Consider the following 20,676-nt stretch of genomic DNA (forward strand, 5'->3'; position numbering starts at 1 on the left):
GTGCATGTTGCACTACATACGCACTCTATCCTGTGCATCATTTGTATACTATTACTAGATAAAATATGATGCAACACAACAGTACAAGGCAACATATTATAAGATACAATGTACATGCTATAGATAGTAGAGTGAAGTGCTGTCCTAATCTTGTGATTACAAGAAAGTGAGATCTTATCTTTGAACCATGAACAATAAGGTGTATTACAATGTGAATCACATTCATATCACTCAACTGATTTTCAGTTTGAACCATTTCTCATGTAATAAATCAGTGTTACATATTTGTTAATCTCATTTTTAATCTTGCATTCTATGCCCTCTCTGATAAATTTCTGCAAATATGCTGGCAACTAGTAAGATAATATTTGTGTTTAATAAATCTCAGCAAATCCACAGCATCTCAGGAATATTTTTCATTAAACATATGTAGCTGCACTCTGATGACACTTGAAATATGTAGTGATGATTGTTGTGGTCAAGGATTGTTGCCAAAGTAACCCCTCACCTTGATGGTCTGCAGGAGGAGGTCTGTCCAAGCTCGTTTGGAGACAGACTCAAAGAGTGTCTCATCCAGGGGTTCCTCCTGGATCGTGATGGCCACAGTAGACTTCCCTTCTTGCATGGCCTTCTTCTTCTCTCGCACTTGCTCCTGCAGTTTCATCCACCTCTGGTAGTCCTGGGGCTCAAAGAGGTATTCTGGCTTGATGCCTGCCACACCCGCTCCCTGACTCCTGGGAGGTTAAGGGGGAAGGGAGATGGTTTGAATCAAGGTAAATTTACCATCAAAAGGACTAGACTTAAACTATGCTAGAGTATTCATTAAGGAGTATTAAAAATGATGACTGACCAAAACAACAAACCAGGAGTAAACTTGCTGGGCCTACCATGTAGCTACAATGGAAGTGATTTGATATAGTACAAACAAGATTAGCAGCAGCTAGAACTTCTCAAATTAAGATTAATCAGAGCTTCAATGTAAGCTTGAAAGCATTTTAATGATAATTCTATCCACTAACTTCAACATGAGAAAAAAAGATACTTATACAAATCCAGTAGTTTATACATCATATGTAAGTTAAGGTGCTTCTAAAGAATATGCTCAGCCCAGTCAGATCCACTAATTACAGTATGAACTGGGGAGACAATGCTAACAGCACAGTCCCTCCGAGAACACATCCACACTGTTGGTAAATGAAGACAACTATCTCAAAATCTGGTTTCAATAAAAGAGAATAGAATTGATTGATTGATTACTTTATTGTCCACAATGGAACTTCTTTGAACAATGGATACTACAACAAAATAACATTATACATCAAAAGTATACCAGAGACATATCACAAAATGCAACAGTTACTGAAACTGACACATACAATAACATCCAATATCACATACACCATAACAATGTGATATACTAACCCGATATTTACAACTATCAAACAAAAACTATCAATGTATATCACATTTATACAGTTATCTAACTCTTATATACATACATATATTATATATATATATATATATATATATATATATATATATATACATTAATATCCTATCCTGCATCATCACTACACATCATCCACATTATATCATAAACAGAAACATGCCTGTTTCGACAAGAAATTTACTCAGACAAAATTACATACAAAATAAAGGGGGGAGGTTATAACAAAACGCATCCCCAAGGCACGCCACTTTTCACACGAAAAATTAATAATAAGATGCCAAAATGTAAAAATGAAAAAAATCACCATATCAACCAATTTCTAAACTAATAAATACAAACTAGAAATGTCGCTATGGCGACTGATGCCTCCACCATAATGCATGATTCTCCCAAAAGGTGTATAGTACAATGTCTTCACAATGTGTGATGACAGTTTCACATAAAGTGCTGGCAAAATATCGAAATAACAGGTTTGTCAGAAATATCTTGCATGTTCACTTTCCACGAACTGGATTTGCTATAATTGTCTATTAAAGAGTGCAGGTACACATATTTGGGGAATTGAAAATTTTTACTTGACTTCTGACCAACCTTATTATAAGTTTATGCATTGAGCATAATTTTCAAGGTATGAAGAAAGAGTGTAATTACAGTACAAAATATATCTTTTTTTTTTTTCATTTAAACCTGACCTTTGACCCTTAACCTTTGACCTTTGACCTTCTGGCTGGAAATTTCCAAGAGAATCTCCATTAAGTAATACATGTACATATATTACATTTTAAAACTAATAATGCAATCATTGCATATACTAGTATATGAGGGAAACAGTAACATTTTGAGGAGTTGATCTTGACCTTTGACCCCTGACTATGGACCCATGACCCCTAAATTCCCTAGATAATCCCTGCCAGTCAGTACATGCATATGTACCAAGTTCCATGAAGATTGCATTGAACCATTTGCGAGAAAAGTGATATTGCAACATTTTCACCTAACCTTTGACCTTTTGACCTTATGACATGAAACTCTCTCTGGAGAATCTTTACGCAGTAGTACATGTCTACACTAAGTTTCAAGAAAATAACTGCGGGCATTGTATAGATATGAGGGAAATAGCAACATTCTTTAGCATTTGACCTTGACCTTTTGACCTTTGACCTCTTGTCAATGTCCCTAAAATCTACTCAACTAATTGTCCCATCATACATCATCCTTGGACCAAGTTTGGTGAAAGCTGCTTCATCCAGTTTTGAGTTATCACGTAAACAGATAAATTTTAGGATTTGACCTTGATGTTTGACCTTTGACCTCTGTCCGATTTCACTGAAAAATTAATCAAGTAATTGTCTCATCATACATCATCCTCCAACAAAGTTTGGTGAAATTTGCTCCATCCAGTCTTGAGTTATCGCGTAAACGGATACAATTTCATGATTTGACCTTGACCTATGACCTTTGACCTTTAGCCAATTTCACCCAAAATCTAATGAAATCATTGCCCCATCATACTTTATACTTGGACCAAGTTTGGTAAAATTCCAGTAAATATTACTCAAGTTATCGCGTAAACGAAAGCGGACGGACGTACGGACGGACGGACGGACAACCCGAAAACATAATGCCTCCGGCACCACTTCTTGGCGGAGGCATAAAAACAAACGCCAAACAATATCTTGATACCTACATTGTACATATCCCAATTGTGATTCAAAGCTGGATCACAACACATACTTAACGATTTAATGAGTAAAAGCGAGGAGTTGTTGCTACAAAAGCTGGCAGGACATACCTCAAGAAGGTGAGGAGTGTGGAGTGCTGCCAGTGGAGCTGCAGAACCTTCTCAGTAGGGTCTGCTGGGAGGGCCTGATTGATGGGAATTCCTGGCACCAGACGCCCACTGAGGTGGGCCATCAGGTCATAGACTGTCTTGGTATAGCTGCGCTTCTGGTTGTTGGATGCTGGTGAGCTCTGGCTGGACTTGTCCCGAGCTGCCTCTGCAGCGGAACCCTTGGATACACCACTGAGGTGAAATGAATGACATATGAATAGTGTGTGAGTAATTAATAATGAATATCAAAGTATTGGTGTGCTCCCTTCATACATTAAAACTTGACTGGCATACTGATTTCTTCACTTGTACAGACAAAAAAAAAAAAATGATACATAAGTTCAGTAAAAAGCCGAAAGTTTTTGACAAACATTTTTTTGTTGACTTGAAAATACAAATGAGTTTTATGAATTTATGGAGCTGGTTTTCATTCTTGGTGAAGTGAAATCTTTAATGTAGTTTCACTGGGGGAAAAAGAGTAATTTTGTTGACAAAAAGAGAACTCATCTTACAATACATAAGAAAGTGCACATTTGATTCTGATAGTGTAATACAATCCCATGATAGATTGGTATTTTGCAAATATGACAAACCTGACCATACACTGCAAATTAGGAGACCAGACGAGGTCGTCTCATGAAACAGCATTCTATAAGTGAACTTTGAAAAGCATTGTACTTTTGCGTTGCATTGAGAGCATCAAGTAGCTCACCTCCGCAGCCCTTCTGGGAGTGAGACAGGGAAAGGTCCTCCAGACCAGCCATGCAGGGTGATCCAACGCTGCACAGCCATCAGCACCTCAGAGTGGAAGATGCCTTCTTCAGAGTCCTCGTTGGGGAATGCTGCCGAGCCCAGAGAGCGTGACGCTAGTCCCATGCGGGAGTCATCATAGGGGAGGGCAGAATGGCTGTAGTTGACACGGTTCACTGCACCATCACGTGGGGTACTGCGGTATGTGGACTCTACAGCAAGATGTGGGATGGGGTGAGTGGGGAGTTAGGAGAAATGTGAGTGTTGGTATGCAGTAAAGGTCTCGCCTGTATTTATTTTGATGTACTTGTAAATCACACTAATAGCAAACAAATTACAATGAACCACTACTTGAGGGATAAGATGCTATCACAGAAGGTTATAATGTTACATAGCTAAAGATTGATGGGACATGCCGTCAAGACAAAGCTCAAAGGGAGTACATCAAAGCTGCCAGTTTAATTGTTGCCTTAAGTAAATTATTGTCCAATATTACCTGTGATACTCTCTGTGTCCTCATAAGTGGATGTAGTGGCACCAAAGCGTGAGCTAGTGCTGGTACTGGTGTGGGTCGAAGGTCGGCTCGGTGATTCGACAGGCATGATGACAGCCTCACCCATGTTGCTCACAGTTTCATGGGAGGCAGTTTTGTGGCCTCTGAGGCTGTGTCCCTGTTCAGTAACAATCTGGAAGTCAGTACGATGCTTGGCCACAAAAGGGTAGGCAACCAGGAGGCAGTTGTCCGCCGTGGCAGTGACAGGTATGGAGAATCTGTCGGCATATGGCAAGGTTTGAGTGACAGCAATAACTCTCTCAAATTAAATTCTAAGAATAAGTGGATGTCATTATTTATTTTCCCTGCAAACATTCATCATTGCCTAGTTAGCAATGTTGAACATGCAAATTAATGAAATTCTTGTGTCACAATGTTACTGTTGCAACAAATTAACAAATTGCCCTATATTAACGTATATAAGTACCGAATTAATCAGTGTTTAGTAGTAGTCATGATAAAAAAGTCATGGGTATCAGTTGTAATAAAACATATAACAGTGGACAGATTCACTTCAGTTGTGCAGTAATGTCATAATGGTTCTGAGCAGGGAACTGGTATTCAATGGAGAGCAAATCCAATGAATGATGTGAACTCATCTGAGATTTATGCATTGTGGCAGACATGCCAGGACACTCATGAAACATGTTTCATTAAACCTTCTGGGAAAAAAAATCACTGTCAGACATAAAATGTAAATTATTTCAATATTCATTTAACTTTTGCTAGTTTGCGCTGCTTTTCAGCCAATGCAACATAAGATCCCTTCATTGGGCTGTATGTACCTGCTTCCAACAGTGTCCACAAACTTGATGGGCTTGGTGAAAGAGACAGGCTTGGAGGAGCAGAAGGTCACTTTACACTTGAGGACAAACGGCTCTTTGTGACCCTCATCTGCACTGCAGGGCTGGATGGTCTGACCATCAGGAAAGGTCACACTAAGGACAGACATCTTGCTGCCATCGTCAACCTCAACCTCTGGGAGCTCAACGTCAATGACAGTCTCCCTATTGGAAGAAAGAAAATGAGTGCAATGCCAATTTCAGAACAAGTAAGATTTGTAAGATTTTATTGACTCTATCGACCCCCTCTCGGGGTATGAGAGTACAAACATATTTACAATATATGAATACAAAAATATAAGTGATTATGTACATGTACATGTGAAAATAACAGATATGAATAAATATGTTTACAAAACAAGGCGTAAAGGACGTTTAACTACTCTACCACTACGTGTACAAACATTCACATCTACTTTACTTTCTACAAAAATACTGTCTTTCTTCTTTGGTATTAGACTACAACAAGTAGACTACAACAAACTCACAGTGGACAGTGGCAAACAGATGCTCAAACAAGACATTATTAAATGTAAAGAATAAATGGCTTTTAACAAATACACAATGCAATTTTATTTTACCTTAATCATCAAGTTACATTACTCAAAGTGATCTCTTCAGACGTAAATTCAGTAATACTGATTGAGCCAAAATTTTCAACAAGCTGTTGATTTTCATTCCAACATGTCCGATATCTCCACTATGGCAATAGAAATATACAAAGGCTGTATACATACTTCCTGAAACCTGCTGCCCGGATGGTGAAATCTGCAGAGACCTTCGTTGAGAGAGGAACCGGGGTCAGCACAATGGCTAAGGGGTCAAAGGTCAGCTGTGGAGACTTGAGGATACCATGTAAGTTGAGGTACTGATATGGTCTATCTGTGGCCCCATCTAGGATGATAGGCACCTTGGCCTGGAATTCACCTGGTTCCTCTGTGGTATAAATGAATGTTGTTGAATGTGAGGGAATGATAACAATAAATGTTATTGCTCACATTCAGATTTAGATGATGAAATGGACTTATTGTACACAGATATCTCCTAATGATATGAAGTAGATTAAAGACGTTATTATTAAAACACTGAAATTACAGTCATTGACATTTCTTTGGGAAGAGCAGCTCCTCATACAAAATACACTCCTCAGTATTTACAAAAAAAAAAATATGAATTACTGCTTTACTGTATACACTCTGAAGTACTACAATTATTATGACTGGTTTCACATTGTATGAACTAAGCAGTAGGTAATAGTAATCTTTCCTTTCATGATGTCATTTTGTGATACTTTCCTCCTCTCCTGCATACCCTACAGATTTCATCTGCAGATTGTATGTGGCAAAGGAAAACACTTTTGTCATATTCAACATTGACTTCCCCTAAGGTATTAGAATGATTTGGGAATAAAGACATCCCTCTATTCCTTGTGTAAGTATATGATGTAAATATTTTATCTTCTGAAAAAAAAAAGATTACAAAATTAAGTTATAATGAGCTGCTCTCTGTTAGAGATCTTAATGAAGGAACCATGTACGGTAGCACTTTTAAAGCCACGTTAACACCACACAAAGTCATTAAGATCTCACCTGGACAGAACATGCATCCCAGTGTGTAGACCTCTCCTGTTTCCAAAGTCTCTTTCACCTCTTGGCGACCTTTTTCAAAGGTCAAGAAGGGCACACCATTGGAACGGACAAAGCGGAAGATGCCTTCCTCCATGGCCTTGCCACAGGAGCGCAGGTCCAGGGCCCACTCCAGTCGCTTGGTGCTGTTGTTGACCAGCATGATGGACTGGCTCTGCTGATTGCTGCTGGATAGACCTGGTCCACGTGATATATGTCCAAGGGAACAAGAATATAATGAGAGGTTCTTTGGTACTGGGTTTGAGGATGATTAATTGCAGAAAGATGGAAGTCCTACTAAACATAAGCCACATTTTTAAGTGGACGATCAACCAGTCAGTATTTATCGTACATTTTAAGAGGCTACATGGGTAATTCTGTTGTGGTAAAGGGGTAGGAATATAATTGTATGCACAGATGCTTAACAGTACAAAATAAAAAGCATACACACAGAGAGAAAAAATGAAACTGATGAAATTTAATCCATGAAGTTTTATTGCAAGGTAGATTAACTGAAGCTGTATAATTTATGCAGAAAAATGGCATGATAACGAAGCGTACTACTAAGTAGACGTATAAAAATAACTATATGAAATTAAATACATCCATGTGACAAAACCTGCATACAGTGATTACAACAAAAGAAAAAAGAAAATTTTGGAAAGACCATTTGTCTAATTTTTCTTGTACAGCAATCTGTTAGTACAAAGCAAGTAATGATTTTGCTGCCATGTTGTTGTCCCTTGAACTGCTTCTGTAAGGGATCATTGTATACTGTATACGCCATATATTTCGCGAGTCTAAATTTTCGCGAATCGGTACTTCCCAACAATTTGCGAGTGGTTAATTTCACGATCGCAGAGTCTTGTACTGAACGGAAATATGTATACATGTACGTCACATTCATATCTGCATTAGAGTCAATATTTTTGCGTGTTTTTAATTTCGCGAATAGCAGCTGACTCGCGAAATTTGTAAAAATAAAAAACCTCGCAAAATATTCGGCGTATACAGCACCTCTACTTCTTTTGCTTTGATGTCTGATTACTTGAAGAGTATACAGACGCACAGATTACATTCAAGACCAGGTTTAACAGGTAGAAATGACGAATGATAGCCAAAAGATACGCACCCATTTCCAGGTAACCTGAAGGCAGGGTAAAGTGGAGGTCTGTGTCGGACACTTGAAGGGGTTGCCGCAGAGCTGTGGCAATGATCCGTCGCTTTGGGGTAGACACCATGACCACCACAGGACGAGGTGCAATGATGTGCTGGATGCTCTTTGAAGAGGGGGCAGGAGTTGGTGGAAAGGGTGTGGACTCTGGTGTGGGAGCCTCAGTCTGGTTGATGCTGACAGGGATGATGAAGTCATAGGATGCCACCTCAGTAGGCTGGAACTTGAGCTGGCAGTCAATGGTCTGCTCTCCACCAACTGTCACCTTAAACACACCTGGGTTCATTGTGTCTTCAGACTCTGAATATTAAGAGAGATAGACAATTGCATCTTAAGATGCTCAACATACAACAATAGTACAGAACAGTTTGTGTGTGGGGAGAGGTAGCGGCACTAGGTGATAGGACTCTAGAAAACAGAATGATAAGGACATGATATTTGTAATTCCATGTGTTACTATAGAAAATAAGTCCTATGAGTAGTATTTGTTCATGAGTACTTTCTCCTTTCATAATGGAAAATACAAGGTAAACCACAGAACTAATAAGTTAGGAAATGACTTAATGGCCAGGAAATTTTCTAGATGGAATGTAAGCCATTGTTTTTCAGTCATGACACCCCACAGGGTCCATGAAGGTGTCTGCATTGTCTACATGATCATTTTGATCATTCAAGTGATCTAACCAAATAAATCAATATTATTTGGACTGAAATACATTTTTGCAGGACTATACTACTTTTTTACCTACACAATGTCAAAAAGAGGGAATTGAGAAATTGCATTTCAATATCAGTGTCTTAATTATTACATATGCTTTGTTCCATGGAATAATCACTGTCCTTTTATAACTTACAGGTTAGATCAGAATTTCATTTGTGAAAATCTGGAACATTTCTCACCTTCCATGACATCAGCATCAAACTTGAGAGAGAAGTCCCTGAAGCGGGAGAGGTCAAAAACAACCTTGGCCCTGGTCCGTACCCGATTCACCAGTTTAAAGGGAATGGTCAGGTTTGAGCCACAGTACACACCACCAAGCTGGAATGATGGCTGTTTAGAAAGAAAACGATTGAGGTCAATTTTGAGAGATGCCAGTCCTATTAGAAACTCTTGAACAAGAGACCAAAAAAATCCTGAGAAACAGCAAAATGAACTCTTTCCTAATTGTTACATGTCATCAAATTTTACCTACTAGTACAACATAAATGATATAGACCTAGTTATACAAAAGGCCTGTATTTTATCAAAGCAACAAAACAGAAACAATGAAAAAAATTGCAAAATCTGGATAGATATTCATCAAAATCAGAATAAGGTGTGTTGATATACTAATTCTTCTCTTCCAGTGTAGATTCCAGTTTCAACAAATACTTATTTTCTTTTGTTTTTTGAGTAGAGTCAATGTGTACTGTATAAGGTTTGGGAGCAAACTCAAACCTCCTAAAAAAAAAAAAAAAAAAAAAAAAAAAAAAAAAAAAAAAAAAAACCTTCTTTATTCTTGTTTGGGTCCTACATCACTTTTAACATAGCTAAGAGATATGTAATGCATTGTTTAAGAAAGGAAATAAGAGAGAAATAAAATACCACATCAATGTCGACAAGAGGTGGCTCCACTGTACCACCCATCCTAAGGTCAATGGTCTTCCAGCCCCTAATGGCCACCTCCAGTCGGGTGTCAAACTTCATGACAGCACTTGGAGTTAGATGTATCTTCAGCTCTGTTGTCCCACCCACAGGCACCACGCCCTGGACTGGGGACACACTAAGACCAGGAACTGGGTTGGGGTCTACCACCTAGTGTCAGAAACAAAACAAAATTTGGTGAGGAATGTGATGTGTGAATGTCAAGGAAACTATAGAAACATTGACAGGGAACAACATCAAGGCCAATTCAGTGGATTTAAAGCCAGTCATTAAACCAGCAGCAAGCTACAACAGGTCGAATCATACAGCTTTCTTGCAGGACAAAATCATAACTGGATGGTGATGATACAGTTCACTTTAATGCACTTTTTTGTTTGGGATACAAAACTTGACAACATCAAGGGTAGTCCAGTTTGACATATTAAAGCTCAATTACTCGTAATAACACAGTATTCCTACCATATCTTCAAGCTACCACATAGTCCATACACAAGTATGCCTAGTGTTATTGTTTGTGGGTTTTTTAATAAGTGTGATCACCAATACACTCCTTAACAATCAGTTCAGAGTTGTATTTTTCTGTCAAGTTCTCTGTGGCAGCTCTTTTAAACATGTTGGTACATCTCATTGAAGAAGATTGGTGACAAACATGCATATTTATGCATGCACTCTTCAATATGCAGGGATAGGAGAGTCGTCAGGCCACAGTGAAGGTATCTTCTCACCTGGAAGTAGGCATGGTTGTTGCTGTTATTGTGCAGCACAGCTGTCCTAGTGGTGGTCAGATGAAGAGGAACTTGACCAAACAGAACTCTCCTCTCCATAAACATCACTTGAGTTGGCCCCAACTGTCGGAAGAAGACAGAGAGATGTGAAGTTGACTACAGCAGTTGCTACATTTTAATACTTTTGGAGTAATATTTTCAAAAGAAAATATACACTAACATTAAACAGGTAACAAGTGATAATTTTGAAGCATTGTTTCATTTACTCTTGATGTAAGCATCATGTATTTACCATATTTCGGGGTAGTTTGAATTGATGACTCTCCCAAAGGTGACTCACTGCCCTCTTAATATGTTCTCTCGTGGCATGTGACAAGACAAGCTTATAGAGACAAGTCTGTAGGATCAATGTACTGCATTATTCACTTCATTGTGCAGTCTGTTTCTTATGGCCACTCATATTTTTGTGCACATTGCATATTTCCTTACTGAAATGAAAAATAATAATAATCTGAGGCCCTAAAGGAGTAGCCTGAAGTGGTGTTAGTTTCAATCGTTATGACCTTTTTATCATGGAGTTCTAGCATATGTATGAGTTGTGAACAGTAGATTGAAGTGAATAAAAGTTTTTCATGCTTTTTTATACACTTTTTGTCATGAAAGATTGAAGGTTGTTGATTCCATTCTCTCTGAACCTGGTAAACAATCTTCTGGTTATCACCTGTTTATGTTTTTGGTCCCCCTCCCCCTCCTTACACACACTTCAAGATAGAAGACTGTGTACTTACATCTGCCACACATTTGAGGTGCTGTGTTTCACCTCCATGAACTTGGAGAGCAAACAGACCATCCTCTGGGGCATGGTAGGAGGGGTGGAACACCACTTCACATTCCAAGTCTTTAAAGGCTTCAACAGTACCTGTGATAAAGAAATGATGAAATCATAATATAGAGAGTTCAAGTTCATATCAATTTATTTCTTTTCTTTTATTCAGACACTGATGGCTGGCTGACAAGTATACCAAAGCAAATGTTGTGTACCTCTTGGGAAAAGGTCTCAAGATGCTTTATATTAAAAAAATGTAGATGTGATACATTTCACAATATTCTGTACAATGATTTATTGAGAGATTACACTTTTTTCCTCAAGGTGTCTGAGAGATACCATTTTGATTCAATGCCCAAAGGAATTACAATCAAACTACAATTTAAACGTCACCATGGAGACTGTTGCTGGAGCAAACAGTAAATACATTATAACTGTGACAGCTAAGGTTGACCATTTCATTATGTAATACACATTTCATGAGTCTTACCTGTGGCTGGTCTGATGGAGAATGCAGTGCCTCTCTCACCCAGGATAGGCTGCCAGGTGAATTCTGCTGGATAGTTTCTCTTGTTCATCAGGCGGATGACATCCCTCAGCCCTTACAAAGTTACAAACAAAAACAGGCTTTGTGAAGGGCATGACTCAAACCATCCATTTCTACAACCAGCTTCACCTCAGAATTGAGTATACCATTGCAAAAAATACCAGTTTATTGCATTGCTCGAAGTGGGTAAGACAAGTGAAAATTTGGGAGATGCAACGCTCTATGCTTTGCATTTTAACAAAGCCCAATACTTTGATCTTTGAGTTCATCATAAAAATTTGCAGATGAGTATAAAGTAATTTAAATTTTTCTCATGCCAAAATACAAGAACAACAATAAAACAATTCTGAAAAGTGTTTCATAACTGAAGAAATGGACAATAATTGTAACATTCAATGTTTTGTAATCATATGATATGTCCACATATCATCATTTCTTTCTCTCACTAGCTTTTGCTATATATTTGTTGAGTCTCTGTTTTTGTCAATCTATTTTTGTCAATCACATCATCTACCTGAACTTCCCCTTCTTTTAGTGTCTTTGTTTCTTTTTTTCTTGTACATCATTATGTCTTTCTGGATCCTTTCCTGGTATATACTGACCTGCCTCAGCTGGCATGCCGGGAGTGGGTGTTAGCTTCAGCATTTCTGTTGACAACTCAAGGGCCACTGGGACTACATCTGCATACACAGTCACATGATCACGATGCCGCCCATTGACGGTGTATTTCACATTTCTAAGCAAAGAGCAAAATAACCATAAAGAGCAGCGGGTAAAGAACATACCTATTTTTCCCGTTTTATTTTCACTGAGGCCTCAATTACTATTTTCAACAACAGTATAACCTAACATTTGACAGAATCTTCATACAAGCATTGAGCATCTTTGAGCACAGAGGAATGTTAAATTTTGCAGGTGAGGTGCCTTTACACATAACATTATTACACTATGTGACATTTTGATGACAAAGTTTTTATCTTCTTTTTACTTAAGACACAGTGAAAGTTTCTACTTTCTTTGAAAGCATAAACTGGAAATAGCATACTGCGATCATGGAAATATTGTGTGTGTGGCAGTTTTTGCAAACTTTGCACCCTACTTGATAACCACAAAATACTTAACAAAAGGATATTTTCAGGTAGATACTGTAGAAGCTGCCATTTTTGCAAATATATTTTAGCGAGATGTTGTTCTCGCAATTTGACACCGAGGCAATCGTAAGTGCACAAAGATACAATATACCCTTGCATGTGGCAATATTTTTGCATGTTGTTAAATTCGCAGCCCAACAGAGTTCACGCAATTTGAGAAATGTAAACCCGTGCAAAAATAGGAGCTTTAAATTTCATTTTTGTACACATCTAATTTCAGGCCAAAAATCATAAATAATCAACGTTTAGTGAAAAATGTGGTCCTGTGTGAATTTGAGAGTTTAAATCTTTACAGTACCAGTAAATTTTCCCCACTTCTTCTTGCAAAAAGCCTATGTGCAATCTAGGTCAATCTAAGTATGTGAAGGAAATTTATCATTTAATATATCACGGTACATTACAAACTCTTACCATCGTATCTCTTACCTGGTGAATTTTCCCTTGATGTTAGATTCAAATATGAGAGGGAGTTCTGCCTTGCAAGTTGGAGGTACAACCTGTGACAGGGGGCTGGTCTGACGCAGCTCACGGCAGTCAATCTGACAAAATATGAAAGGCATTTTTGTACCTAGTGTCTAGTAGTAATAGAGGAATCTTTGTACATGTGTGTACGTGTATTTCTTTTTAGTTCCAAACTTGTGCTTTTCAGCAAATATGAGTCACTGTTTTTTTCCCGACGGTTTGTTGTCTTGTTTTTGTTGACTAACAGTAACATCAGATACCTTGATAGCCATATTTTTTTTTTTACTCTACCAAAGTGTGACATCATAGCAATTCATTGCCATGGAAGCTGGTTCTTACCAAACTCACATAGCCTAAATATCTATAAGCACAGCGGTTGCTAATCACGCTTGAACAAAAGACTGAGACATCATCACTTCGGTACTGCAAAAGGAAGTCCCCTCACATCTGGAATTTTCATATGACCTTCAACAGTAAGTATTAAGAAATATATAAACATGTATATGCCTTTGTTGTGGCATACATTTACTTGTTCTTATCTCCTCTGCTCTCCCTAACTGTCCGATTGGCACAGCTTCATCCACTTATTCATACACTTGCCAAGTTTTATTTAGATACTTCAAATAGTTCTTAAGATACATCATCCACAAAATCGATTGCAGGCGGAAGGATGGACGGACAGACACACAACCCATGCATATATGCCTCTGGCAACACTTCGTGGCGAAATAGTTTGTGATACATTGTCCACAAAATCTACTACAGGCGGAAGGATGGATGGACAAACAGACAACCCAAACACACATGCCTCTGGCAATACTTTGTGGCAGAGGCATAAAGAGACGAGGAAAACTCACCAATGACAACTTGGTGCAGCTGTTGAGGAGAAAGTTCTTTTTTACAATCTGCCTTCTCTTGTGCTGTCATGGGGATAGCATTGAGTCCACCAGCACTAGGCTGCTTGGCAGACTGTGTCTCCCTCTCACTTAGCTTCTTGGAGCTCAACATGTCATACTGGCTGCCATTCTCAAAAGGGGCTGCTGTAATGGAAAGACAAAAAAGTGAAACACATGTCAGCAGTGTTGACAAAATTTTGTGAAGTATTCAAACTGAATAAAAAAAAAAAAAAGTATGATATCTTTTCTACCTATGCTGTATTGTAACATGTTCAAGGCTACTATGGAGTCCATGCACAATATCTGAGATGAACAAGAATGGGACATAAGGAAAAATCGATGCAAGTTATTAGGGACCTCCACGAGCATAGACCCATCTTAGGCTGAAGTACTTACATTTAAATGGTGAGCGAAAAGGGACTTTATTCTCACTTATTCAGTCAAACAGAAATAGCAAGCATGATATCTTGGCTACTTGTTAGCATTTAGACATTTGAGATGTGATTTCAAAATTTGCAACCCTTAAGAGATGCAGTGCTCTTTACTTACAAACTGGTTTTTCATTGATTTCATCAGCCTTGAGTTTTGGTGGGCGGAGTCCTGATGCCGGCTTTACTCCAATCTCAGTCTTGTTGTTCAATGTTTTGAATTCTCTGCAAACAGAACAAAAGTTTCATGGAAAATCGTGTTTCAGTATGATATTTTAGCTAAGAGACAGTGACAGATTATCTGAAATGTCAAATTAAGTGAGAATTTATTTTGTATTGTGGTTGATGTACCAAGTATTTTCCACATTGAATGTTACACATGGAACACAGCTATGAATTGGACATCTTTCTCTAGATACAATAACACTCAAGATATGTAAACCTTGCTCTGCATTACTACACGCAAAGACAAAGTCAGGGATATATTTCTAAGAACTAGAAATGTCGCTATGGCGACTGATGCCTCCGCCATAATGCATGATTCTCCCAATAGGCGTATAGTACAATGTCTTCACAATGTGTGATCCATGACAGTTTCACATAACTGGCAAAATATTGAAATGACAGGTTTGTCAGAAATGTCTTGAACTGGGTTTGCTTTAATTTTCTAAGAGTGCAGGTACACATATTTGGGGAATTGAGAATTTTTACTTGAATTCTGACAAACCTTTTTATAAGTTTATGCACTGAGTAATTTCCAAGGTATGAAGAAAGAGTGTAATGACGGTACAAAATGTTTTTTTTTTTTTTTGGGGGGGGAGGGGGCATTGAAACCTGGCCTTTGACCCTTAACCTTTGACCTTCCAGCTGGAAATTTCCAAGAGAATCTCCATTAGGTAATGCATGTAATATGTTTTGAAACTAATAATGCAAGCATTGCATAGATATACTAGTATATGAGGGAAATAGTAAAATTTTGAGGAGTTGACCTTGACCTTTGACCCCTGACTATTGACCCATGACCCCTAAATTCCCTAGATAATCCCTGCCAGTCAGTACATGCGCATGTACCAAGTTCCACAAGGATACATTGAACCATTTGCGAGAAAAGTGATATTGCAACATTTTCACCTAACCTTTGACCTTTTGACCTTTGACCTTATGACATGAAACTCTCTCTGGAGAATCTTTACGCAGTAGTTCATGTCCACACCAAGTTTCAAGAAAATACCTTTGGGCATTGCATAGATATGGGGGAAACTGCAACATTTATAGCATTTGACCTTGACCTTTTGACCTCTTGCCAATGTCACTAAAATCATATCAACTATTTGTCCCATCATACATCATCCTTGGACCAAGTTTGGTGAAAGCTGCTTCATCCAGTTTTGAGTTATCACGTAAAAAGATAAATTTTAGGATTTGACCTTGATCTTTGACCTTTGACCTCTGTCCGATTTCACTGAAAAACTAATCAAGTAATTGTCCCATCATACATCATCCTTCAACAAAGTTTGGTGAAATTTACTCCATCCAGTCTTGAGTTATCGCGTAAACAGATACAATTTCATGATTTGACCTTGACCTTTGACCTTTGACCTTTAGTTGATCTCACCCAAAATCTAATCAAATAATTGCCTCATCATACTTCATACTTGGACCAAGTTTGGTAAAATTCCAGTAAATATTACTCAAGTTATCGCGTAAACGAAAGCGGACGGACGTACGTACGTACGGACGGACGGACAACCGAAAACATAATGCCTCCGGCACCACTTCGTGGCGGAGGCATAAAAAGCTCACACAACCACACCATATCTTAATTCCTTTTCTTGATTTGTTAGAATCCATACCATCAGTGAGACTTTGGAAGCTTAATTGACTCTCAGACACAAAGTTAGGTTTGAGATCTGGGCACACACAAAGATTAGGGGTGTACATATAACTTTAAATACGTTCTCAGCACCTTTAGATGCTCTCAACTTAGATAGTTGTACTTGATATTTTAGTCGCCATAATAGAAAGTCCTCTATGTAAAAGAGCCACTGAATATTCATCACAACTACATATTGTAACTCCTCAAAGAGTCACTCTTCGAGGGATTTATCGGTACTTACTTAGCCTTGAGTCTACTGACTCTCTTTTCCCTGCTGTCCTTCAAGTAGTCGTTGTATTTATTCTTGTGAGCCATGACATCATTCAGTTCTTCTTCATCATAGGCATAGTCAGGGTCAACATAGGTGTGCCGCTCTGTCTTTGTGAAGATTGTCCTGAACAAAGAGAAATTTCACCGAGACTTGATATGAACACAAATAAGCAATACCTACTACTCCAATCATGAAACATAACATCTGTTAACACAAGAACATATCACAAATATATATCATAAAGTTGTTCGAGTCCAAACTATTCAATGATTGGCATTAAAATCAAAACATATGTAGAACAGAAATCATACCCATTATACTCAAAATACTGAAGTCAAAACTGTATGTGATAGGAAATGCAGTCTACATCCCAAAAATGAAATTCTGCAACATGTGAAATAACGTTCTGCGTTTCTTTCATTTTTTTTTGCACAAAGGGAATAAAAAACAATCCTTATGTTTAAATTATGTTCCTTTCATCAAGCTCTAGCATCACAGGCTACACAGATTTTGCAGTATAGATTCCTGACTTTTGTCTTCTTTTTTTTTTTCCTTGGGAGGGGATGGATATGCAACAATTCAGAAAAGTAGGTCGTATCTTATCTCTTCCTAAATTTACATGAATAAAAAATTGCTTGTAAAGTAATTCTTAAAATGCACAGACAAATGCACATCACTTATCTAGGAGCTAATATGACATTGTACTAATGCTAATCAGGATATGCATTATCTCAATGAGTTAAACACAAAGAGAAAGATAATATTTTACTTGTAGTCCTCCCGTCTGTAGCTGGGTCTGACACTCCGAGCACGGTCATTGGGATAGGCAATCAGTGCCTTGCTGTCCTTGATGTGGCCAGCTGACCTAGTGGCATGCAGACCCTTGGTTTTGGTAGAACCCAGCATGGCTGCCCGAGGCTCGTATGCCTTTCCCTCATTCACCTTTACATCGATGAATTGACCAACTTCACCAACCACAAGTGGGGTGATTCCTGATGAGAAAATTATGAATATGTGCTATCAATGAATCAAACAAAAACAGGATGCCACTAAAATGTGTTCTTTCAAAAAAGAGAACTGATAATTTCCCCCCAGTGCATCATTAAAAAGAAATCATTCTCCATTTATCCTTACTTGATGGTGTCCTGCCAAAGGTGACAAGATTTACTTGGTGTAAACATTAACTACCATGAAGATCAAGCTATGTAACTGGGCATGATTTGAAACTGGAATCAAACTTTTTACATGTTCTTGAGTTGAAATTCTACAAGTTTTTCACCATTTCACAAATTTTCAGTGCCTTTAGTATGGATCAAACTGTCATACAAGCATCTACATGTTTGCAGCATAATTAATGCAAGTCTAACTAGAGCACTCGCACAGGAGACCCGTTCGAGCACATGTATCCCCCGAACCCGTCTCCCATACCCCATCTGGATTACTTTTTAGGCCAGACTAGTCTGTCACAGGGTACAGGATACAACAAGAGACCCGCAGGTCTAGCGCTCACCTGAGTATCGCAAGTTCACCTTTAACGCAGTCACTAATCTAAATTATTCACAGCTCTACCAAAATTTGACCAGGCATTCTCAAGTAGAAGATGAAAATGTACAATAAGGGCCCAAATTTTTAAAGATTCCTTAATTTGGGGGGATTGGGGCCCCCTGGGGCCCTCTGGTGGGGCATGGTGCTCATTTTGATAAATTGAGATCCTGACCCCCTAGGGATGCTACCTGCCAAGTTTGACGAAAATCAATCATGAGGTTTTCAGGAAGAAGATGAAAATGTACAATTCAGACCACATTTGGACCTCCCCCACCCCCCCCCCCCCCCCCCCGCCCCCAAGAGGGGCACCCCTGGATCTGCTATGAACAACCTTGAAACTACAGTCATTAATGTACTCACTCATAGTATTATCTTAGCTCTGTAACTTCTGATTCTAGAGAAGATTTTTAAAGATTCCTTCATTCTGGGGGGTTTGGGCCCCCCTGGGGGCCCCCTGGGTGGGGCATGGTGCCCATTTTAACAAATTGAGATCCTAACCCCCTAGGGATGCTACCTGTCAAATTTGGTGAAAAGCGGGTCATGGGGTTCTCAAGAAGAAGATGAAAATGTACAATTTAGGCCCCATTAGGACCCCTCCCCACCCCCCCCCCTCCCCTGGGTCCCAAGGGGGCACCCCTGATTCTGCCATGAACAAACTTGAAACTACAGTTATCAATGTACTAACTCATAGTATTAACTTAGCTCTATCACTTCTGGTTCTAGAGAAGAAGATTTTTACAGATTCCTTAATTTTGGGGGGTTTGGGGCCCCCCTGGGGCCCCCTGGGTGGGGCATGGTGCCCATTTTAACAAATTGAGTTCTTAACCCCCTAGGGATGCTACCTGCCAAGTTTGGTGAAAACGGGTTATTGGGTTCTCAAGAAGAAGATGAAAATGTACAATTTAGGCCCCATTAGGACCCCTCCCCACCCCCCTCCCCTGGGTCCCAAGGGGGGCACCCCTGATTCTGCCATGAACAAACTTGAAGCTGCAGTCATCAATGTACTAACTCATAGTATTAACTTAGCTCTATCACTTCTGGTTCTAGAGGAGAAGATTTTGACAGATTCCTTAATTTTGGGGGGTTTGGGCCCCCCTGGGGGCCCCCTGGGTGGGGCATGGTACCCATTTTAACAAATTGAGTTCCTAACCCCCTAGGGATGCTACCTGCCAAGTTTGATGAAAATCGGTCTCGGGGTTTTCAAGAAGAAGATGAAAATGTAAAAAGTTTACGCACGACGGACGCCGGACGAAGGGCGATCGCAATAGCTCACTTGGGCCTTTGGCTCAGGTGAGCTAATAAAATCTGACAAGAAATGAGGCTAGTGTACATAGCACATACAAGGAATATGACATGTCCTATCATATAAAAGTTTGGACAATGAGGGTGCTGTCAATGGAAACTTTTGTTACCTACAATAACCCCCACAAACCTCCATAGCAAGTTTGAATAAAATCCGACAAGAAATGTGGCATATAGAGCATATACAAGAAATGTGACATGGCCTCCAAGACGGAACACTGAGGGCGCCGTTACCACAAACTGTTGTGTCCTTCATGTAGAATGACCACCCATACACCTCCTTAGCAAGTCTGAGTAAAATCCAGTAAGTAACAATCAAGTCATTGCCTAAATAAGCATTTTTGCAAATTTTGACATGATCAGGGTGACCTTTGACCCTGGAAAAGGTGGAACAGTGAGGGCAGCATTATCAATAGGTGTAGGTGTATAGATTTGACTGATACATTTACATACCAAATTTGAAAAAATCAGTCAAGAAACAAGGCCAGCGTCACACACAATATAGACCCCCTTAAATTTACCTTTTCATGTATAAAGACGGAACAAGGGAGGGCACCATCACCCACAACAATAGGCGTCTTCGTTTTACCATAATACACCTTCATGCTAAATTTGAAGATGATCGAAGAAGAACTGCAGCCAGTAGAGCGCTCAAAAGAAAACCTCTGCGGCGGACACGGATGCGGCGCAACGAGGCCAAATCCATAGTATCCACCAAACTCTGTTTGGGGGATACAATTAGCTGAGAATAAAAGTGTTATAGAAATTGTACTGCCA

At 39.1% G+C, this 20,676-nt stretch overlaps 1 protein-coding gene across 1 annotated transcript in view; it reads right to left on the minus strand.

The window, feature by feature from the left end:
- The window catches only part of LOC139739147 (cilia- and flagella-associated protein 47-like), a 105,770-nt gene that overhangs the window by 41,732 nt on the left and 43,362 nt on the right, over nucleotides 1-20,676 (minus strand). Inside the window, exons 9-27 of the mRNA XM_071649764.1 lie at nucleotides 17,822-18,044; nucleotides 17,023-17,175; nucleotides 15,027-15,130; nucleotides 14,386-14,621; nucleotides 13,546-13,658; nucleotides 12,571-12,704; nucleotides 11,912-12,022; nucleotides 11,384-11,514; nucleotides 10,596-10,718; nucleotides 9,811-10,020; nucleotides 9,126-9,276; nucleotides 8,184-8,525; nucleotides 7,016-7,249; nucleotides 6,164-6,362; nucleotides 5,370-5,591; nucleotides 4,528-4,802; nucleotides 3,994-4,243; nucleotides 3,243-3,473; nucleotides 509-734 (exon numbers count right to left, since the gene is read on the minus strand). Coding sequence (XP_071505865.1) covers nucleotides 509-734; nucleotides 3,243-3,473; nucleotides 3,994-4,243; nucleotides 4,528-4,802; nucleotides 5,370-5,591; nucleotides 6,164-6,362; nucleotides 7,016-7,249; nucleotides 8,184-8,525; nucleotides 9,126-9,276; nucleotides 9,811-10,020; nucleotides 10,596-10,718; nucleotides 11,384-11,514; nucleotides 11,912-12,022; nucleotides 12,571-12,704; nucleotides 13,546-13,658; nucleotides 14,386-14,621; nucleotides 15,027-15,130; nucleotides 17,023-17,175; nucleotides 17,822-18,044 — 3,668 coding nt within the window. The remainder of the gene's footprint in view (nucleotides 1-508; nucleotides 735-3,242; nucleotides 3,474-3,993; nucleotides 4,244-4,527; nucleotides 4,803-5,369; nucleotides 5,592-6,163; nucleotides 6,363-7,015; nucleotides 7,250-8,183; nucleotides 8,526-9,125; nucleotides 9,277-9,810; nucleotides 10,021-10,595; nucleotides 10,719-11,383; nucleotides 11,515-11,911; nucleotides 12,023-12,570; nucleotides 12,705-13,545; nucleotides 13,659-14,385; nucleotides 14,622-15,026; nucleotides 15,131-17,022; nucleotides 17,176-17,821; nucleotides 18,045-20,676) is intronic.

The sequence above is a fragment of the Diadema antillarum genome, unplaced genomic scaffold (genome assembly GCF_040938485.1).
Source record: "Diadema antillarum isolate AM-2024a unplaced genomic scaffold, OU_Dant_1.0 seq00000783_RagTag, whole genome shotgun sequence".
Lineage (NCBI taxonomy): Eukaryota > Metazoa > Echinodermata > Echinoidea > Diadematoida > Diadematidae > Diadema > Diadema antillarum.